Here is a 23,104-nt window from a genome sequence, read left to right as displayed (position 1 = left end):
TTTATTCAAATTTTTTTTTAATTAATTTTAAGGTTTTTTGATTTCTTTCTTATCGAAAATATGGCATGTAATAAAAGTATTTAGTTTAAATTAGATATTTTAATTATCCAAATCTCGGCAAGCAGGCTGGTTGAGTGCGATTTACGTGATCTTCGCCATTTGTAATTTAAATACGAGGCAATCTTTTTTAGTAGGTCCTTCACAAATGCATCCAGTGCTCACCAGGGGCCGACCGATAAAGTCGAGGTACACTATAACCTGGGACCTGGTACACGAAGACATTCTTTCCTTTAGACAGTGTGCTCTGCCGTAATCAAACCAACCAAACCAAACCACGAAGGCATCTCGGCCATTAGACAGGTTACCTTAGCCAAAGAATCTCTAAGGCAAAGAATCTCTCAGAGATTCTTTGCCTTAGCATGCTTTAGCTTAATTAGTGAAGTTTCTTAATTTATCATTAACTATTTTCGCAATTGCATATGTAGCGGAAGCAAGCATCGGACTTCTAAATCAAGCCTTTCGAATCCTTAGTGAAACAATAACTATATTGCATTTCATTATTGTGAGGTCAATTTCACGAACTTTTTATCCATGCAGTATTAAGATGAAACTATATAATGATTAACGTAACAATTAGCAGTTTTTCTGCATTTTGAGGGCCATTAAAAATTTGATGATAGAAAATATGGTGCTTTATTTACTTTTCTTGATGTATGCGATGAACAAGAATTTTTTCCTCTAAACATTTTGTGGTTTAAATTTTATACGCATAATTAAACAAGAAACCCTATAGCATTTCTTTCGATTGAACCGCTTCTAAATATACAATACAGACTCCCGCAATGTGCAACTATAAATATCTCGGAAATAAGACAAAAAAATAGAGCGTTAGAAATAACAATTCGGAAATAAGTTTCCGGTGAAAAAGAGTAGATGAACGAATATTATAATATTATTACTTAACAACAGTTTATTTATCAAATTAGTTTTCTTTCTAATGTGAGTAAAGAAAAACATTGCAGGACTTCATCAATGTGGATATTTAAAAGTATCTGAAGTTCATGATATCATATTTCAATGGATTTCCTTTAATCTTGCTATGATAATTTTCACTATTTTATATTTTTTAAAGAAAACCAATCCCTTAAAACTCCACTGAAGCTTCTGAAAAATTGTTGCTTTAATGAAAACTGGATTGAAAATATTTCTTCGTAAAAGTATCCGATATTTTTCTCTTTCTTTCATGAAATATAACAGAAGTAGAAAAAGTAGTCTGAAATTATAAAAACTGGCCAAATGAAGAGGGGAAAATACCTAATATAGTCATTAAACACATTACTTCTAATGCTGCTTATCCATTAACATGCTTTTAAATCTCCTAGAATTTTTCGTAGCAGTGATAAATTAGAGTGAATAGCAACTCATTTGTTACAATTTTCTAAATTTCTGAAAAGGTCTCAAAATTATGTTCTTTAAGATGAGATTTTTAGAAAACTGATAATAGTTCAATAGCTATACTTTTCTGTGTAATATACTATTAGTTATTATGGTTTTGCAAGAAAAAAACTTTAGTTGCTTATCGCTTTTCAATCTTCGAATGCCTCTAGCAGCAGAACATCAGCTGAATAAATTAAAATAAACAAACGATTTTATAGCCAAGCGTTAAATCATCTTTTATTAAATAAAATAATGCCACAAGTATTTATTAAAATAAACAAACGATTTTATAGCCAAGCGTTAAATCATCTTTTATTAAATAAAATAATGCCACAAGTGTTCATAAAAATTGTCAGTTAGATAGTCTCATAAATTGTGTGTGTTTTAAATCATATAAATTAGGTACATAATTAAAAATAAACATTCAAATTATTAAAAGTACTGTTTACTGCTTTCAAATCATTTAATTTGATAGGAAGTTACAGACTAATTAATTTGACAGCTAGATTAAGATCTTATTAAAACCATCATTCTTCATTAAATAACAATATTTTGAAAAATGACTACAAGCGAGACCAGAAGCTAATTAATAATCAGCCCGATGATGTGTAATATTATATTATTAAAGAAAATTAATATTTCAGAAGCAGTATTTTGTTCCATTGCTTAAAAACTATGTGACAAAAATATCTATATCTATTATTATTTTTAGCAATTATATGTCCAAACAAGTAACAGTTCCAAAGAAAGCTTCTGCAGTTCAGTCAATTTAATTTAGTGTGGTTATTTAAAAAAAAAATAACTTTAGATCAGGGTGGGCTAAAGCCGATCCGCCGACCGAATGCGTCCTTTTCAATTACTTAATCCATCCCGTTATGAAATCCTGTGCAACGACGTTTTCATCTCGTCCCTATCCGATTTTTTAATCAAATTACCGAAATCAGCAGTGCAAGTGGGCATTTACCCTTACACTTTATAAACGCATATATACTCATAACTATACTAGAGATCAACTTAAACTGATAACAATAGATATGGTATAAAGCATACGCATCCGCCAAAGAATATAGTTCTATCATTTCTAGCAGCTTCAACTGAGAAATTAAACAATAAAATATGGATATTGCTGAGATAAAAAGACTTATCAGAAAAGGCAAAAATATTTCCATCATAATTTTTTACTTAAAAGTGAAACAGATCATCTGATGACCAATAGGAACTAATCTCGTTTTTGGAAAATTTATGTTCGGCATTAAGAATTGCTACAAGCCAGTTGAAACCTAATATGGATGGAATAATGGCAAACGAGCATTCAAGATTTCACGTTTCACATTAAGAATACATTAATTAATAATTTCCTTTACAACATAATATTCATAATAGAAATGTGCATGAAAAGTTAGAAATTTATTAAAATAATTTATTAATCACTGACGTCCTTTTTTGCTTCACGTTCCTTTAAATTTAAGTGTACGTTTTATATTTCATTGGTTGACCGACCTTCAGGACAGTCGTGACTCCATGCTTACCGTCTGGGGCTTACTTAAAGTAAAAAATATGAAATTAAGTGCATGAAATGCTATTTTAAACTGTGTTGTGTAAAATGGTAACGATTCTTAAAATTAGCCATTTATCAGGTAGTATGAATTATTGACATATAGTGACGGTTTAATATAAATGAGGCGAAAATGGAAAACAGACATGTTTCTGACTTCGGAGAACTTCGGCCTTTTTTTAAAACATAATTTGTTTGCTTTTTCGTATTAAAACGATATAAGTTTAAACTCGTTATAAGGAGGTATAAAACCATCATTCGTACATTATATTTACTGCTGTGGAAAATTTAAGGCCAAGGCGAGTTATCGAATGTAACATCGTTCGGAAGTGTTCCCCATCGAACCAAATCATACCAAAAGATTTCCAAGATGTGAAAATATGAGACAAGTGAACAAACCAATCTTACAACGAATAATAAAGATAAAAAGCACCTTAACTCTTCTTGTAGAACCAATTTCAGCTGCGGAATTTTTGCTGGCAGCTGTTCACGTGCTGCCAAGAATCTCAAGTGAAAATTCCCGCATCAATTTATTGAGATTTCGGTCAGGGTATTTTGTAGGTTAGACCATGCAGCGAAAATCTTTACTCTTCAAAAGCTCTGTGACAGCTACTGTACGATGAGGTGTAGCGTTGTCTTCTAGGAACAGAAAATCCGGACACACAGCACCTCTAAACAGACGTACGGGAGACAAGAGAACCTCGATATAATAGCAGACACTAGTGACTGAACCGTCTTCGGAGATGTAGAGGTCAGTACTGTTAGCAATGACAATACCCCAAAAGCTTTGACGCATTCAAACGGTCCCTTTCGATTATCTTGGAGGGGGGATTGCGTGTTCCCTTTTTCTCCAGATGTGCTTATGTCTAGAATAGCTCGTGAGCCTAAACTGGCTGTCGTCCGTAAAAAAGCACTTGACCCGACTCCTGTTGTGTCTAGTTCTTATGTTCTCTGCACCATAGAAACCGATGTTTTCAATGAGCAGGCGTTGACGACACACGACGTACTTGCCTTGCATACAGACAACAGAGTACAGTCTCATGGCCGTAGTAAAACGTGATATCAGACGTTCTGTGGTCTGTTGTATTGGTTTGCGGTGTAGAGTCATTAGGTTACAAATATACAACCGCCTTCGCCGGGAATTGAACCACGGACCTCTGGAATACCGGCCCAGCGTGCAGAACCACTACACCACGAAGGACGCTAGGAAACTAGGATAAATACCTTATATACTTCCCTTTTTAAAGGGCGACTAGGGTTTTAGGGGACCTAGTCGCCAAATCCTGGGTGCGGAGAATCATCATCCACAACCCTTTTAGTTCGGCGCCACTTGTAGAGTCATTAGGTTACAAATATACAACCGCCTTCACCGGGAATCGAACCACGGACCTCTGGAATACCGGCCCAGTGTGCAGAACCACTACACCACGAAGGACGCTAGGAAACTAGGAGAAATACCTTATAGCGGTACCTTCCGCTTAATGCAGTCTTTCTCGCCATTAAAAGAATTTACCGGTAGTTTACCGCCGTTGTTGCTCGCAGACGACAGCTACTGAATGCTCGAACACTTACTCCTTCCGTCCGAAATGTTCTCCAGGCTAGTGAAACGATGTTGTGAGTGCTCCCCCCAAACTTCTCTGCTACACTTGTCACATTTCGACCTATTTTCAACTTCTCGACAACGTGACCTCTGTTAAGTCATCCAGATGACGTCTCCTGAATTTCCTGTTGGTCATATCACGCGATAGTAGTAAATGGACGTCGTTGAAATTAGTGTACACCGTGCACTGTATTTCTAAGCGTACATTGCCAGTGTGCGAGTACCTTTTCGACCCTAATCCCCGCAAGTCGTGGGCCATACATGCGCATGGCCTTACTGCGCTTATCCCAAGTCTATTCCCTAATTGATATTTCGGTTTGTTCTGGTGCTTTGTTCGGCTTTTATGCTAATTTCTCTGTCTCGTTCTTAATTTTTCCACATTAGTATATGATACCAGGGTGATCTTTTGTTCTTAACAGTTATGGTGCAAATGTACACAAATTTATCAGTTAAATAAATTATAAAATTATACACATCAATTAGATGTATCATAAATTATTTCAATTAAAGGTATTACTAAAAATTAAAAGAAGGGCATTAGTTATTAAAATAAGTATATTACTCTTATATCGCTTAGTTTATTTAGTAAAATACTCTTTTAATTTGGAAGATAAATTAATTGCTTCTTAAATTATGCATACATTAAGGAGTAAGTAATTATTTTTTCTCTCTTAATTGTAAACTTCAATTCAACAGCTGAAAAAATTCTTAAGTAATCAGTAAACAATTAGGTTGTTAGTTTTAGATTTAGTTCTACTAAAATGAAAAAAAAAAAAAAAAAAAAAAAAAAAAGAACATAAATTTTGCGTATAAAATGAGCTGTTCATTGTGTCTAAGTAAAATGGTCGCAAAAATTTGCTATTATATTATTTGATACTAAGTAAACGCTACACGGAGATCTTGTGCGGTAATTTAAAATAGAAAATTTTAATTATTCAAAATGCAACTGTACGCTTATTTCACTGTGTCTTTTAAGCCCAAGATTGGCGACAAATATATTTTTTTAAATTTTATTTGGGGGTAAAATCAAAAAAAAAAAAAAAAAAAAGGGAGAGAGAGAGAGAGAGAGAGAAAGAAAAAAAGAAATAGTAAATAAATAACACTAAGAAGTTTTTTTGAGTTTTTTAAAAATTAATACTGATATTAGTTTTTAGTTAGTATACAATTCTTAAATTTATATCACGTAGAAAAAATTGCAATGTAAATTCAAGGAAGATATAAAAAAAAAAAAAAAAAAAAAAAAAACATTAAAAAAATGTTAAGGAAAATCTTTGTATATTTATTTCTATCGTGTTATGCTAACACGCATTTTCATTTGCATAATTGGAAAGTGTGGGCACTAAGAGAAAGACAAGATCTTTATTTTTCATTTAAATAATCAGTTCTCAGAATGCAGCCATTTTGTAAAATATTAAGATCTTTAGTTTATCGTTCAAAAATCTGAGATTTGTTAATAAATTGAGCAGTTTAAAAGTAAAAAAAAAGATCGTTTTAACGATTTAAGTCTTTATCCTAATTTTAATTATATATCAACTGATGCAATTTAAAATGCATCAGATATTAAATACTTCGGTAAAATGCGTTTAGTTTAATTTTTAACACATGTCGCGTGACTAATACAGACTTTTATTTCAACGATGCATTTGAGTTTTTTTACTTTTGATGAAAGTTTTATTACACAGGGGGAATCTGAACAAGGGAGCAAAACTGTACGGGCTGATAGAAACGCAGTTAGATATACGTGAAATATTCGTTATAAAATGCATGTTCGGAACGCAAGCGAGGAGAAGTTAAAAGGTAGTTTTTCACTGAAACATTTAAAGAATTGAGAGGAGATACTTCAGAAAATATTTTATGAATAGAAATGTAATTGGTGTACATGTTCAAAGAAATTGCTGAAAAGACCTTCTGCCAGCTGTAATGCAGGCTTCTCTCACTTGCGCGATAGGGGACTGACTCACATTTGCGAAAACAACCAAGCATTTCCCGAGTACTGCCGGCAACAACGAGGAAACGAAATAGATTGGCTTCAACGGGACATTCCTAGATTACGCTTTTCTTATGGCCCCACAGGAAAAAGTCCAAACACGAGAGATCTGGTGATCTTGGTGGCCAAACTATGGGACCACCTCGACCAATTCATCGCCTTGGAAATTTCGTGATTCGTATAATCAGCCATCGTCTCTGCAGTTTACGGTAGAAAATGCCGTTGGTTGCGAGGACCGATTCTTTTTATATAATTTGCAATGCCACCTAGCAACTTGCCACTTGCGTTCCGTCTAGATTTTATGTGACGAATATTACTTGTATAGCTGCGTTCTGTTACTCCGTAAAGTTTTGCCCCCTTGTTCAGTTGCTCCCTGTGCTTCAATTATATTTAATTTTTCGCAAGAATGGCTAAAGCATCTAAGTACCGGTAGTTCACTCGGTATACAGAGCTCTAAACAAATGACTGCTTTTCTCATACTTAGTATATATATTAATCATTTTTATTTAGATGACCCTTTACAATGACGTCTCTCCTTTTAGACGGATAGCTTTTGTTTCATTTGCTATAATTTATTAACCAGCATCATTAATTAACTAATCTTTCTTAAGCCTGAACAACCTTTTATATGAAAATAATTGTTCAGTTATTTTACCTCTAAAATTATTACATTGTTTAATTATTTTATTGCAGTAATATAACTTTTCTTTTTGCAATATTAACTATGAGAAGAAAAAAGAAAAAAAAAAAAAAAGTCGTACGAGAAGAGCTTTACTACATTTTCTTGCCTTTTAACAAGCTGTAAAACTACTTCCAAATAACTATTGTTTTTTTTTTTTTTTGGTTTATAATCTTTGAAATTTCGATGTTTTTGAAACTGAGGATCTCGAAAACAAGGTTTTGAAATTAGTTTCAATAAAAATGAAGAATATTTTCCTTATCAGACTTCATGAAATAAAAATGTTATTGTTTTATGATACATCGCATAAATTTTTAAACTGTTGACAATTTTTGAGAAAAATACATGAACGTTGTAAATAATTCTCCATAAACTGAGTTGTTATTATATTTTGATATTAATAAAAACAAAATAGCCTTTTTTCAAGGAAAAAAAACATAGCTTTGGTTAATAATTTTTTTAATAATTTAACTTAAACGTTAATTTAAAAAATGCAAACAAATGCATCTGAAACAACTACTTAAAATGTTTTTGTACGTAAATATCAATAGTAAAAAGACAATGAAGTGACTTTTATACCTATTAAAATCTACAGTAAATTAAGAAGTCCATAGTTAGAAGCTGAAGAAAATCTTCGCTTCTATGCAAGTATCACAGTTGTTTTATTGATAAGTTATCCTATTTATCTTATCAAACTTCTTATCACTAGCATTTGTCAATCTTAAATACTGATAAATTGGAACTGATTTCTTAGTCAAATATAAGAATGAATTTCCTTCTTCCTGTGAGTTTTTTGATTAAAAAGATTTCGAATGTTAAAACTCATAATTGCTCTTTCAGCTATAATTTGAGAATATTTCTCTTGAAATAAAGTTTTGCTTTCTTTTGCTAAGAAATTCATGTCAACAATTATTCTTATTTTTAAATTATTTGCTTACTGCAAAAATTTTTTTTTCCTTTTTCTCATCGTATAAGCTTTTGAAGAAGGAATTCATTAAAATAAAAAATTTAATCAAGGCAATTGTTTAGTAAGACATTATTCTCGTTATTTTTACGAAATTAAGATTTATGAAATTAAATATGGATGTTGAAGTCAACGTACAGTTCAGCGAATAATTTTATTTTTATTTTACTAAATTTGTAATTCCCTGTTTCCTTCCTGATAAACACAATACTAATTCTTAAGTTCTTAAAGTTTCGATTTTATTTCTGAATCTTAACTTTGATTTTTTAAATTTAATTGCTCGAAAAATCCCCTTTAAGTAATGATAGCCTAGCATACGAATCTGTACTTGATTTATTAAATACTAATGAAATACTAATTAGAAATAACTTTTGCTCGGATATGAAATCTAGAAATATTTTCCACAACTGATTAGTATAAATTTTAAATGATAAAGGTACCCTTTTTCTTTATCAATTTAATATTTTAATCTTGTTATTTTTACAGTTCGCTCACTTTTGAGATGAATATTTATGTAACATACAGATATTTTATGTTCTCGGATTATTCCACGTACATTTAATCAATTAAGGATTCCGTGTTGTCATGGGCTGTAAAAATTAGCGAATCAAAACGAAAAAAAATTTTTTTAAATAACTTTCAATGTTTTCTAATAATATCATAGAATGCAACGTAGCTTTCGTTTATTGGCTACTGCTTAAAATTATTTTATTACATTTTGTAATTTAAGAACAAATTAATTTAATTTAAACTACATAGCAGTAAGTACTTCCTTAAGTACAAATTGTTTTATTTGTTATTAAACATATTAAAAAGAGAAATTTTCTTGATTTTATTCTAAAAATTTTTAGTTTGTAATTTGTCAATAACCGAATGTTAGTTTCATATACTTTCTTAAAATACGTCGAAAACAAAATCTTTTTACCAAACATCCCTTTACTGTGTGTGGCGACACGATATTAGCGATACCAGTTTTCGTAACATCAAAATGTTTTTCAGTTTCTTTGAAGAAAACTTACCAGTCCACCTCCAATAATGGCAACATTGAGATCTTTCGGATCCTTCATACTTGCTGTTCCTGTTCTCTTTACTCACTAGAAAACTGTGGCAGCTGTTCTATTCTAAGATAATTAAATGCAACAGGAAGTCTGATTTGGCGACTTATCGCCTAAACGATCTTTTTTCTAAAGAAGCTTAACATCATTCTGTCAGGTAAAATGTGCGTGTATAGGCAATATTCTAATTATGAAAACACCTAAAAGAATATTTTTAAATGCAATTTTTCATTCTAGTTTCTTAGTTTGGGAAAAAAAGAAAACCAGCAGAAAGTTTCAGAAATTTATTTAATCCGATTCTTATTTTAAATCAAGGCTAAAATGTTGCAATGTCCCTGATTTTTTGCTTCGCCGAACAAACTATTTCATTCTAAAAATCGATCAAGCAAAGAAGGTGAGAAATAAAAGAAAACTTATAAAATATTCTCCCTCTGTTCAAAGCATTCAAAACGCATTAATACCACAAGCTGAAATTCTACATTTTATTATTTTAATTAGATATTTCAATATTAAAATGTTGAATTCTGATATTATAAAAAGTTTGAGAAATAACTTATGATACCGACTGCACTACTTTGCAGTTGCTACGAGTCCTATTCATAATTTTATAAGAACTGCAGTTAGTTTAATTCAAAAAGCTTTTAAGACTTCATTTATTTTAAAATGAAAAGTCAGATTCAAACCTTAACCGATAATATCAAAACACTGTTTAGGTAATAGCAGGGGGGGTAGGTGCGATCAGACAGCAAATATCTTTGTAATTTTCCCCTTACACTTCGGTGGTTAAAATGATGAATTCAACAAAAATCATTTTTCATCAAGAATAATAGTTTAACATCCATTAAGAGTAGGATTTTCATTTCCAGAACAAATGCTTAAGTCTCTAAATTACTCGCTACTTCTACTATACCATAATTTGTGTATTTTATGAAAGTAATTACAAAGTCATTCGGTTCTACTTAAAATGCTTTACAAAAATTATTAAGATTCTATTTCCTGCTCTCTAGGTAAAAAGTATGCCAAATGAAAAAGTGAAAGCATATTGTTCTAAAAATATTTGATTAAAGTTTAATTATACGTGATATGTACAGAGATGAGCTTTTTGTAATACTTTTATGAAACATTCATGTGACCTTTAGGCAAGTCCTGGTATTTTTAAGAAACGAGGTGAGAAAGCGTCTTAATTTCTTGTTTCAGTTTGCTTTGATTGTATTAGAAAATCAGCCTATTTGTTTTTTTACTGAAAAGGGCTATTAGTTGCAAAACATGATTTTGAGCTGTTTCACTTTTCATTCGAATCTTGCCATTCGGAGAAATGTAATGTATTATTCTTTCATATTTAATTTGTCCGTTATTAATTAACAAAACAAATAATTTAAAAGCAATAGATGAAGTTCTTAAGAATATTATTTTTCTGAATTTTTAATTTAAATAAAAATTCATTTAATTCATGATATAGCTAATTAAAAACAATAAATATTTTTACAAAATTATATTACTATTTTTCACTTTTTAAATATACAGAAGATATATGACGTTCCCATGTTAGTCTAAACACATATACATCTAATATCCTATAAAAAATGTTCCGCTTTCCACCTGGGCCACCTCCACTACGTTCTCTATTGACAAACTTTAAAAGAGCCCTTTTACGCTTTGTTTAAAATCTGAACCCTTTGAGTTTTTTATTTTATTTTAATTTGTTATTCTTCCTTTTATTTTTCCTCTTTTTCTTTTCTCTTTATATATCTCTCATTTTTTGAACCTCAATTTTTTGTTACAAGTCCTTAATTTAGTTTTAGTTTATTTCTCAGTTACAAAAGAATTAACATAGTATATCGAACGTTTTCTGCAAACGTGTGTGACGTCGAGTGAAACAAAAGGGTTTAATAATAAGTAGAAAACATTTATTTAACGTAAAGCGGAATTACCGTGCATAACAGTTTAGCGTTTGAAAGGAGATGGCAGGACTTTTTTACAGGAATTATTCGAAATTACGGTCGCGAAGTTCAACGCACAGCCGACACCGACGGACGAGGGACTGCTTAGCGGGTTCAACATACCCGTGTGGTGGCGATGTCTCCTGAATCGATAACGGCACATGCTGTCAGATCCTCCCATGTATTTATTCACATGCATTTGATAAACAACCCCAAATGCAGGTGGCCTTAGAAGAAGAAATCTAAGCGATTGAAGTCGGGGGAGCATGGAGGCTAAGAAAGAAGTCTACTGAGTCCAGTCCACTTCACGGGATATGTAGGATCGAGGTGGTTACGCACCGCAATCGAAAAATGCGCTGATTGTGCCAGCATGCATGAACAACATGTTCTACACAGTGTTCTGTATCCCTTGTATCATATTCGAGAGGACGCGTTGTAGGGAAAAAAAGAATTTAGGCGTTTGGGCAGAAGGTTTTTACAGTCTTAAAAGATGATCTCCGTGAATCCCTGCTCAGATGGTAATACCGAACTTGTTGCAATTTCGACGAGACTGTGGCGATTTTCGGGTGACCACATATGCGCAATGTCGTGCCCACGAAATTAATTCCTCGTGGCAAGGAACGCAAGATACGCTTGTCGTTGGCATCAGCCTTGAACACTTTACAGGTGACAATGCTATTTTGCTCAGTTCCGCCCCCAATTTTGATGAGGAGCACCCCGAAAACACTACCAATATGACCACCGACCTTAGTACTTAACGAGTCTCTCAGTGTAATTATCATGTTGGCAGATGCCATCTAATATCTGCTATCCGTGGTTACAGCTAGCAGGCAGGATGGCATTTTTAACAATTCTCCAAAAGGTTACAGTGCCACATATACATACAGTTTTACATAGACCATTTTTACATATAATACTATACATTTTCGATGCTAGGATGTTAAATACAGCTATTTGTTATGACTTACTTAGCAGTTAAATTTCCTGTTCGTTGGAAATTGCTAAATATTCATTTTACTAAACAGTTTCTAGAGTTTACTTTGCAAAAGGGTTAACAGAGCACATTATTAATTAAATACAAAATTTACAGTTGCACACGGTTAATAGATCTCGTTATCCCACAAAAAGGTTAACAGAGCACATCATTAATTAAATACAAAATTTACAGTTGCACTAGGTTAATAGATCCCGTTATGAATTAAATACCAGATTCACATTTTTATACATAAACTAATAGTTAGAACAGAATCGATTAAAATCAGCATATTCAAATGATCAAAGTAAATGCCCTTGTTATAAAACTATAGGTACATAGCATTAGAGATTACATAATTGTTGAACAGAGAAAAATAAATTTGCCCATGAGTCTTGCATAGGATAACATCTACTTTCTACTTTCTTTAAAACAAAACATGAGGAGAACCCAAGGAGGAACGGGTGCGAGAGCCTCCCATCCTCTTTTCTTACCAGCAACCTCTCGAGAGGACTTTCGGCTCGACGCCCACCATGCGCACGGAAACTATACATTTACAACCGTCCAGGCCTTCTTCGAGATTCGACGTAGTTTGCCACCTCATGTTCTATGGTAATTCTTCATCCTCTTGATGCCTACTATTACCGCTCTGAATTTTTCGGCCGAATACAAGCATGCTAGTTTGTAGGAAAATCAGCCGGGATGCGTGACCGAAGTGAAGTGAGTTCCATATTACATCTACGGCTGTCGGGGATCAATCTCAAATTCTTCCACCTATTGGACGAGAGAGAAAATGTTGGTAATGCCATCTCTTGGATTGGCTACTACATAACAGTTCTCCACAGGTGTTTATTATTTGACTCCTACTATAAAAATTATTGACATAAGAATAATGTTTTTGGTACTGAATTCAAGCAGGCATGAGATATACGGAAGGGTCCAATAGATAAATATAAATTGATAAACATATTAGGGCTAAAAGCGGTCAATTCCTCCTGTAGCGCTTAGTCAAATTTATAATAGCATCATTAGTGACTTCAGCAACAATGGTTACACCGCGATTTGGCAATGTCAGAGTAGGCTTACCAACCCAGGATATATTTTTGAAATTACTTAAAAGTCCTAACATTTTACTGAAATAGTAACCTTTATTTATTTAGTTGTATTTTTAATTAGACATGATTTTTTTCAGAAATGATTTGTTTGTTTAAATTACATCCTAAAATTCACAAGAAAGTTCTGAATTAATTTTAACATTTAATAGATGTTTAACAATAGAAAGTCTACCCCTTTCTGCAAGCCAGATTTTCCCTATAATTGAGAAACCTCTCTCGGGTGGAGCATATGTTCCAGGCAGAAGCATCGCAAACTCAACCATTTCAGAAATATTGCAACATGAAATATCAGTCTTTTGAAACACCTTAAAAATTGCTTTCCACTTCTCTTCAATAATATCTGATATTTTTTCAGAATCTGAATCAACCTCCCTTTGGTTTTAAATTATCTGTTTCAACAATGTACGTTCATCAAATATGTCATCAGTATTTACGGTATCTTTTATAATTTCATTAGTAACTTGAGCACTGTGTTCTAGTCAGACTAGGCAATTTTAACTCGTAAATTTATCCACAGAAGCTTACTTTATCAAAGCAGGTACTCCACAACTTAAGTACTGGATACTAGAAATACAAAGTGCCTATACTTGAGAAGAACTTTTGTTCCTGAACATCATTATTTTATTTTAGAGTGAATATAATCTCTTTGGCAGAAGATGGTACAAATCTGTGGGCTTTCTTTCCTGAAGTTGAAAAATTAATTCAGGGTACATCTGAAATGCGTCTGTTGTTGTGATAAAAATAGCTTCCAATTTCAAAACTGCATTATTAAATAGCTGTAAAGTACCATATAAAAATTTCAAAAAGTTCATTTTCTAAATTTCCAAAAAATCAAATAATAATTTTGGGCATTTGTCACAAGATAAGAAGTATTATTTTAGGCCATCAAAAATGAAAAGAATTCTTTCTATTGCAGATAACAAACTAATGAACCTTGTGCTGCTATGAAATAACACTTTTTGTGCAATCTGTTTCCACAGATTCATAGAACTCTAAGTTTCGGTACTTTTACTGTATTATAGTTGAAAACATTTATAAATTTTTATACCAGTAACTTTCTATCTCTAAGGGGGAAGAATCACATGAATTGTGTGCAATATGGGCTGAACAACCAATTCCAGATTAGATGTATCTAAATAACTTTGAACTTTTCGGAACACATTTTTATTTCCCTGTTTCCTCACATCACCAAAATTACTGTTAGTGTTATCAACATTATTATAAACCAACTTTTATTCAAGTTTGTGTTTTCTCACACACTATTAAAGATATTGAATCATAACTTGAGCAGTTGCACCTGAGACTTCATCGAAATTTAAAAGTTCAATTCCCTCTTCCAGACTGAAAATATCATATCTTACAACAACCGCAACAAGTTTTATTTCACTTCTGTTTAAATTATCCATCGTTACTGTTACATAATTAATGTTTCCCAAAGAACGCAACTCATTATCAAATATAAATGGCTAAATAACGTTAATTATAATTGGCTCGGTTTTGACATTAAAAATTTGGGTCGTATAACTTTTTAACCAGTTTAAATATGCAGTCTGATATTTTGATACTGAGCTCGTGTTTAGCAGTGTGGTATGAAAATGTAGCTACTTTAGCAATACATTCCAGATCATTGTTATTGGTATGCCTAGCTTTAACTTAAAAAAAAATCTGTTATGTTTGCTGAAATAGTAACATTAATATCATTCCTATGTTTAGCTTTTTCACGCGATCTTCAATATCAGACTTTCCTTTATATGCGACAAATTATTCTTCAATATATAGTGTGCAATAAACACATTCATTGTTACTGTCATTACACATATTACAAAATTTGTTTTCCTGCTGGAAGTTAACATTAAAAACACATTTTCTTTTGCCCACTGCTAACACGAATAGAGATAAAATGATCAAATCCGTGCAGACGAGTTCTTTACACACGAAAACAACATAAACGCATTGCCCCTGTTTCGTTGCCAAATGACTAAGTAAAAGTTGCGGCGAGACCGGTAATCACGCCTTCGTCGAAATCAACACCAGCGCTTGCTCCAAGGTCGACTAAGACATGTAAGGCCATAAGAGAAGTTTAAAAACGTGATGTCGAACATATTGGTCTAAATTTAAAAAAAAAATCCTCGCCAGTCATAAAATTTCCAAACAGGGGACAATTTTGTAACCCCAACCATTAGCCCGGGCAGCACTAAAAAACCATTACTGTCCGGTTTAATCCCGGACGTATGTTAAGCCTAGCTCAAAGCCAGTTTTGATTCAAAACACTTCGAGGTAAGGTATCTCAGTATAACCTTTTCCTTCTTTATCACGGATTTCTTGAGCAACTTTTGGAGATAAGAATTTTTAAGTCTCCCATTTCGTAAAGACATTATAGTCTCAAATGTCTATCCCTCATACAAGGCTCAGAGCTGGAGCTAATGGTAAGAGAGAAATCTCATTGGATTACCTATCAGTCAGTGTCAAGCACTGTCATGTAAAATTAGAACTCCAAGTTTTTTTCAAGCTGTCAAATCTTTAAATGTATTTTTCTCGAAATATCAGTTTCGTAGATTCATAGGTACCGACAATGGATACCTGAAAATAAAAGTTTGTCTTACTATACAAAGTACCTTGCATTTATTAGTTTGAGAATGAAAGAAGTAAAACTACGCATTCCACATATAATAAACCTATACTTACACATTAAACTGAGTGTTGGACTTTTGTATGCATGTAATAATAAAGATAAAAAATATAAAGATATTTAAAGATATAAAATAAAGATATTTAAAATAAGAAAAAAAAGGGAAGTAAAAGAATCAGAAAATTTAAATGCCAAAGCGAACGAAACGTAAGTACGCTATGGCATTTTATGACAATTCACAAATTCAAATTTTATGCGATTTGTAAGGTGACTGAAGAACACTAACTAGTTGATCGCCTTTTATGATCACAGTATTATAGCTAGGAGGAATGAGATAGTACCATTGGAAAGTCTTTAAATTAGGGAATAATACACAACAATAATAATACAAACTTGCTCCATTGTCTCAAACATTTCGCTGGTTCGTATGTTTTCACTCTTTATTCAGATTACGGCGACTTCTTTCAGGCTTTCTTTTCTAGACATTTCCCATTGTAAGAAATAATTTTCTCCATTTCATTTTTTTTTTCATTCCCATTGTAAGAAATAATTTTGACGAATGAGAAATCGTGATTGATCCGACCAGGCAACTGTCTTCCACTTATCCATGGTCCAGTCTCGATGTTTCTGGGCCCACTGTAGGCGTAGTTGACAATGACGCTTGGTCAACAGAGATACATGAGGTGGGACGTCCGCTCCACAGTCCTATATCCAACAGTGTCTGCTGAACTGTGTATTCCGAAACACTTGTATTTGGAGCTACATTATATTGGGCTGTCTGTTAAGCCCCTGCCTGGAGCTGATTTTGCTGTACCAAGCAGGGCAGTCTCCGATGTCCTTTTTCCTTGATGACGCGAGGACTTCCAGCGCCTTGACATCTACTGCTGATTCACCGTCATTTATCCACTTTGCTTAAGTACTAACAACGGCAGATCGTTAACAACCTGGTAAGTCGTGTTAACGGCAGATCGTTAACACGACTGGTAAGTCGTGTAGTTTTAGAGATACTCGTTTCCGAGTCTTCGGGCCATTACAGCGTGCCTTGTACTAGATGCGCTTAGCCTTTCCCATCACTCGCAAAATTAAGTGCGAGAATGATTCCTTACCTTTTTAAGTAACAATTGAATACCATTCCCACTTAATCATGTGCCCTCCACGTCATCCAGATGAGTTCATTGAAAAATGTGTGGATGGTCATTATGTTTAAGCTGTGCGTGTATATATAACGACAATTTAGACTAAATTAATGCTGCAGTAAGAATAACTGAAGGCATGTGAAATTGAGCGCTAAAGCTGCTTAAGACAAAAATTAATAATTTAAGTAGAAGCAATAGATTAAGTCATTTTAGGAATTAAGAAGTAGATTAATCCATCCTAGGAAATTCTAAAATTATATTAAATGAAATCTTTTAAATTTTGAAAACATGAAGCATGAATATGATACAAGAAAAAATAAAATGTATCATAAAATTTTAATATAACTGGTATGTTTACGTTAAAGAAATTAAAATGGTTTCAAAAATAATGCGGAGTCATCTTAACTTTTGCTTCATGTTCTTGAAATTTAATTGGTTTCACTTAATACAATTTTAAAATTTTCTTAGGATGATTTAATCTATTTCTACTAAATTATTAACTTTTGTTTTTGATATATATATAAATCAAAAACTTAAGTTATATATATAATACTGAAATGCAATGTATAATACTGAAACACCTAATCACATTTTAGCTTTAGTTATCATAAACATTAAATACAAGCTGCCATTATTTGAAATAAATCATAACAATTTTACAGAAATGTTAATTAAGTATAGAAAATAACAAAACTTTTTTTTAATTTCAAACAGAGCTACATGAAAAGCATATAGTTTTATCTGAAACACAGAAGCACTAAATTATATCCTTCTTCTAGTGCCTCTGCTATTATTTAATGTCTATTATAATAAAATATTTAGAGATGATCCCATTGCAAATACAAGATTTTTGGACATACTTACGATGTCTTAACTAAAAAAACAGGCCATTGTTAAAAAGTACTCATACAATCGGAGTCTATGAAATAGAAAACAATATAAAGACAACGAACAGAGTTTCATAAGGATGGGATAGTAACATTTTGAGCTATCGTATTTAAAATCAGAAATTTGTACTTCAAAATCAGTTTTGAGAAAAACGCAGTTTGAGTTTGAATTATTGTATTTACCCTAAAAAGGTATTATTGTATTCAAACCATCTTTTATAGTTTATGTTCTCTTTTACTCCATCTAGCATTTTTTTTTCTCCTTTAGCCAATTTATGTACTATACAGGCAAATTTTTCCACAGACAGAAAAAGACAGTTCGTCATCAGCTCTGCAAAATCCTGCCAAATGGGTGAACATCAGGATGAATGTTAACAATTTCAAGAATACCTAGCAATTCTTTAAAATCTTTGTTAAACTGTAAGACAAGCATTATGCTCTTAAGTTTAGGTTTTTTTATTCAACAAAAACGTTTTCTGTGATGAGCTTTTATTTTCACTTCTTATTTACGTTCTGCGTTCTTTTTTAAGTAAAAGAAATTTAGCGACAAAAATTCATAAACACATGTCCTCTTCTTTGTGTATTATGCTTGTCCTCTTCTTTGGTCGTCCTTTGGACTTATTCCTGAATTACGCTGCAGATGCTCCAGCTCGTTAAAATTTACACTTGCTATTGTGATAAACAAATTATTAACAATGCATCAGCTGCTTTACATTTGAACAGCTATGGAACACTGTAATTCATGAAATCTGCATGTTTTTAAATAATTGACATTTGCTGCGAACTGCAATTCTATCGCAGTTTTGTTGCTTATCATTAAAGACAATGCAATCGTGTAATACTTTGTGGTGCACGAGAAAATATACTTTTTTCTCAATCATTTTAAAGATATTATTTAATTTTCCGCGACATCTTTGCAATTCTTAGTTCCTTAATCCTTAATCTTTGCAATTTAGAGTCGACCCGCTTCTAAATGTGCCGAATCAATTCATATTTTCATATAAATATTTTTAAAATTATTATTGTAGGGTTTATATTTATTTTAACTAACATTTATTTTAAGTTTAAACTATCTTTCCTGTCAAGCCTTACTTTCCCCTGGAACTGCCAATGCCAGAATATGTAAATTTTAGTAGAACGCGCAAGCATTCAAATTATCAGCGGAAGTATTCTGATTTAAATAGAAGGAAACAAGTTCGGTGAGAGTTATTCTTACTTAGCGAGCGCGGAGGTAGTTATCGAGAATTGAAGAACCCCGCGTTGCGGCCTCTGTGCTTGGCGGGAAGTAGTTGCAATTGTTCCAGTGAGCTTCAAGTCTGCTGAATTAGCTGCGGCTTTTGTAAAACGCGGTGAGTTAGTTATTTTAGAGAGCCTCGTAGTTAGAATATTGTCTTTACTTTCTTTTCAGGTTCTTATTTTTATTTGACTGCCTAGTGGGCACAGTCTGTAAGCGTCAAGAGGACGCCATTGTAATTTATTACGTTGAATAAAAAGGGACTTAAACCCTTTAAAAGACTCTGTGGTTTATACAAGCTTTCACAGTCACCTCTTGGTTGCGTGCAAGTTAGAGGCGCGCAACGTTATATTGGCGCCCGAACACTTATCGAACTGAAATGGCCGAAAACTGGATGGAAGCCGCTGGACAACACCAAGAAATGACAACGCAGTTAGAAGGATTTGGATACCTGGTCCAGACTTTGAGAGCATCAATCAAGCCAAACGTCTATTTCGACGGAAAAAATTCGGTGTCCGTATTTTTAGAAGGTATAGAAAACCACTTTCAGCTCTATCCTGTGCCTGAAAGACAAAAAGTTGCTATCGCCACATCAGCACTAAGAGGATAGGCCGCGCTATGGTGGAAGAACATAGGCAAATTTCTATTAGGGGAATTTGGAAGCCCGACATATACATTTGAAAATTTCAAAAAATCGTTAGTAAAGGCCTTCCCCATAGTGAAAGATCGCGCACGGCTGGAAGCCGAGCTATATAGTTTCTATCAACGGGATACAGCAGAATTGACGGACTTTTACGAAAAATCAAGCTAACGGATATGCTGTATGGGAAAAAACCCGATGCGGAGATAATTGAAATAATATTACCAAGATTGTTACCCGCTGTCCAAGACTACTTTGAAATTAGAAACCCAAGAACATTGCAGGAACTCTTCGAATTGGCGGTGAAGTTTCAAAATCGCAGAATCGCGGAAAGAGCGAGAGGGGAAACATATTCTCAAAGTACCCGAAGGAAGGAGGAAACCAGAAATGGAAATCGCTCATATGGGGGAAAGAAATATCAAGCTAACGCATCGAAACTCGAAGGTCAAGGCCCAAAAAGAAAATTTGAAAATAAGCATCCGCGTACCCAGAAGACACAGATTGAAAGGAAAGCTTTAAACGACTAGAGGGGCCTGTGAAAGGGAGGGTCCAGACCCCGGAAGTTTTAAAAAAACCCTCAAATAGACATTTAAATACAGTCATCGTAAAAAACTCACAGCTACCAATTATACAAGTCCTGGTTGGCGATGTACCAGTAGAAGCCCTCATCGATACAGGAGCAGAAGGAAATTTCATGAGTGAAAAGTTCTTCAAAAAGAATTTTTATAGGATACGACTCTTTAAAACCAGAAATACGGAAATTATAGCGGCGCAAGGAAAAACATGTCACTGCATCGGGAAAATATCATTAAACGTACAGGTAAAAGGGGAAAATCTCAAAGTGTTAATTTTTGTGGTGAAACACCTGCAACACTCTCTTATTTTAGGTATGGACTTTTTAAGGGCCGCGAGGGCCAAATTAAATTTTCAAGATAGTTCCGTGGTGTTGGAGATGGACCAGAGGGTGGTGGAACCTGTGGAGACACCTGAATTGGACCTTAGCCATTTGAATGACCAGGAAAGTAAAGCAATACAGCAAGTGGTGAGTAATTTTTCTCATTTGTTTTCAGAAAAACCGGGAAACTGTCAGATCGTGACTCACAAGATTCAATTAAATGCCGAAAAACCTTGTAGGACTAAACCGTATCGCTATGATAAACAAAAAGACTTAATCATCGAAGATTATATTCAGGAGATGTTAAAGAATAAAATAATAACGCCCATAAATAGTGAGTACGCGAGTCCAGTCGTACTATGTAGGAAAAAGAACGAGTTTCCTCCTTCAGATAAAAGGGCTTGGAGGTTTGCTATCGATTATAGAAAACTAAATAGTATCACTAAATTTCCAGTTTACCCTTTGCCGGTTATAGACGAGATCATTAGACAGATCAAATCGACAAGATATATGTCTACTTTGGACTTAACGTCTGGCTACTATCAAATAGCTATGAGACCCGAAGATATACACAAAACCGCGTTTATAACAAAATCGGGCACTTATGCATTTTTACGCATGCCCTTTGGGTTGTGTGGGGCCCCATCAACTTTCCAGAGAGCTATGGACATTGATCTAAAGCCTGTCCTAGGAAAATCAACTTTAATTTATCTAGATGATATAATTATAACGAGTAGTACGTTGGAACAACACATTAATGACCTCGAACAAGTTTTTAAATTATTAAAAGAGGCCGGTCTTACAATTAACGCCTCAAAATGCAAGTTCGCAACTAAATGAACTTAAATATCTCGGTTATAAAATTTCGCAAAAGGGTATAGAAACGCAAGATTCAAAAATAAAAGCTATTAAGAATTTCCCACCGCCCAACACCGCCAAGAAACTTTCGTCTTTCCTTGGATTATGTTCTTACTATCGATCTTTCATAAAAGATTTCGCTAATATTGTTGAACCACTCTTAGTAATCAAAAGAAAAAAGAGTAAATTTACGTGGACAGCGGAAGCTAACACAGCTTTTGAAAGATTAAAAGAAGCACTCATTAATGCCCCTGTTTTAAAATTCCCGGAGGGGGACGAAAACCTGGAAATTGCAGCAGATGCGTCAGACTATGCGGTGGGCGCGATTCTTATGCAAAATAACCATCCGCTGGCATTTTTTAGTAAAACATTGAATCAGACACAAAGGAATTATAGAGCTACAGAAAGAGAAACATTAGCCGTATTAATGGCTGTACACAAATTTCGAGTTTATTTCGGCAAATCGCCAGTAACAGTCTTTTCGGATCATGCGGCTGTTGGTAGACTTTACTCGGGGAAAAATCTAACGCCCAGGTTAATAAGATGGGCTTTAAAACTCCAAGAATATAATATCACAATAAAATATAAACCGGGTAAGGAAAACAATGTAGCTGACGCACTTTCTCGTATAAAACTGGACGATGAAGGAAATGAACTTAAATGCGCTGTGTTGACTTCAAAAATTTTAGATTCTAGAGATACGGTTATTACTGAACTGAAAGCTGATCCTGAATTTGGAAATATCTATGCTTATTTGAAAGACCCCGAAAGCTTTGAGAACACAGATATCGATGCGATAAGAAATAGAGCAAAAAACTATGAAATAATAGATAATTTATTATTCTATACGAAAACAACAAACGAAAATCTTGAGTATAAGCCAGTCATCCCAGCCTCGCTTCGATTAACATTTTGAGGGAGTTGCACGAAAAAAAAAACAGCGGGCCACCTCGGGGTCAGAAAGACTATAAAAAGGGTACGCGAGGCGGTATATTTCCCGCAATTATACAAAATAGTAACGGCGTATGTCAGGTCCTGCAATCAATGTCAGTTAATAAATGATATTAATTACAGCCCGGCCGGGTACTTAAATAGCATTCGCGCCACATTTCCGAATGAAATTTTAGGAATAGATCTCCTTGGTCCCTTTCCCCAGAGCGAGTTAAATAAAAATCGTTTTCTTTTAGTAATAGTAGATCATTTTTCAAAATGGATAGAAATTGTTCCTCTCAAACGCGCGTCAGCCAAAACAGTCGCAGATGCATTCTTACACAGATACATTTTAAAATACGGTGCACCGATAAAAGTCATTAGCGATAACGGAAAACAGTTCATTAGTCAAATATTTGAAAACATATGCAATGGACTTGGCATACGCCATATCAAAATGGTTCCGTATAGACCACAGGCTAACATAGCAGAAAGAGTTAATAAAAACATTGTAAAAATAATTCGCAGTTACGTTAGCACACATCACAAGCGCTGGGATGGCTACATAAATGAATTAGCTTATGCTTTAA

The 23,104-nt window shown here is 33.6% G+C and overlaps 1 protein-coding gene across 1 annotated transcript in view; it reads right to left on the bottom strand.

Annotated features, from left to right (window-relative positions):
- The window catches only part of cn (Kynurenine 3-monooxygenase cn), a 95,624-nt gene extending 86,293 nt beyond the window's left edge, over positions 1 to 9,331 (bottom strand). The window contains exon 1 of the mRNA XM_085812981.1: positions 9,242 to 9,331. Coding sequence (XP_085669107.1) covers positions 9,242 to 9,289 — 48 coding nt within the window. The 5' untranslated portion in view covers positions 9,290 to 9,331. The remainder of the gene's footprint in view (positions 1 to 9,241) is intronic.
- Positions 9,332 to 23,104: the final 13,773 nt, after the last annotated feature.

Source organism: Stegodyphus dumicola, chromosome 3 (genome assembly GCF_044657685.1).
Source record: "Stegodyphus dumicola isolate Sdum_Otavi_A_Nest chromosome 3, ASM4465768v1".
Classification (NCBI taxonomy): domain Eukaryota; kingdom Metazoa; phylum Arthropoda; class Arachnida; order Araneae; family Eresidae; genus Stegodyphus; species Stegodyphus dumicola.
This window is presented reverse-complemented; position numbering and strand designations above follow the sequence as displayed.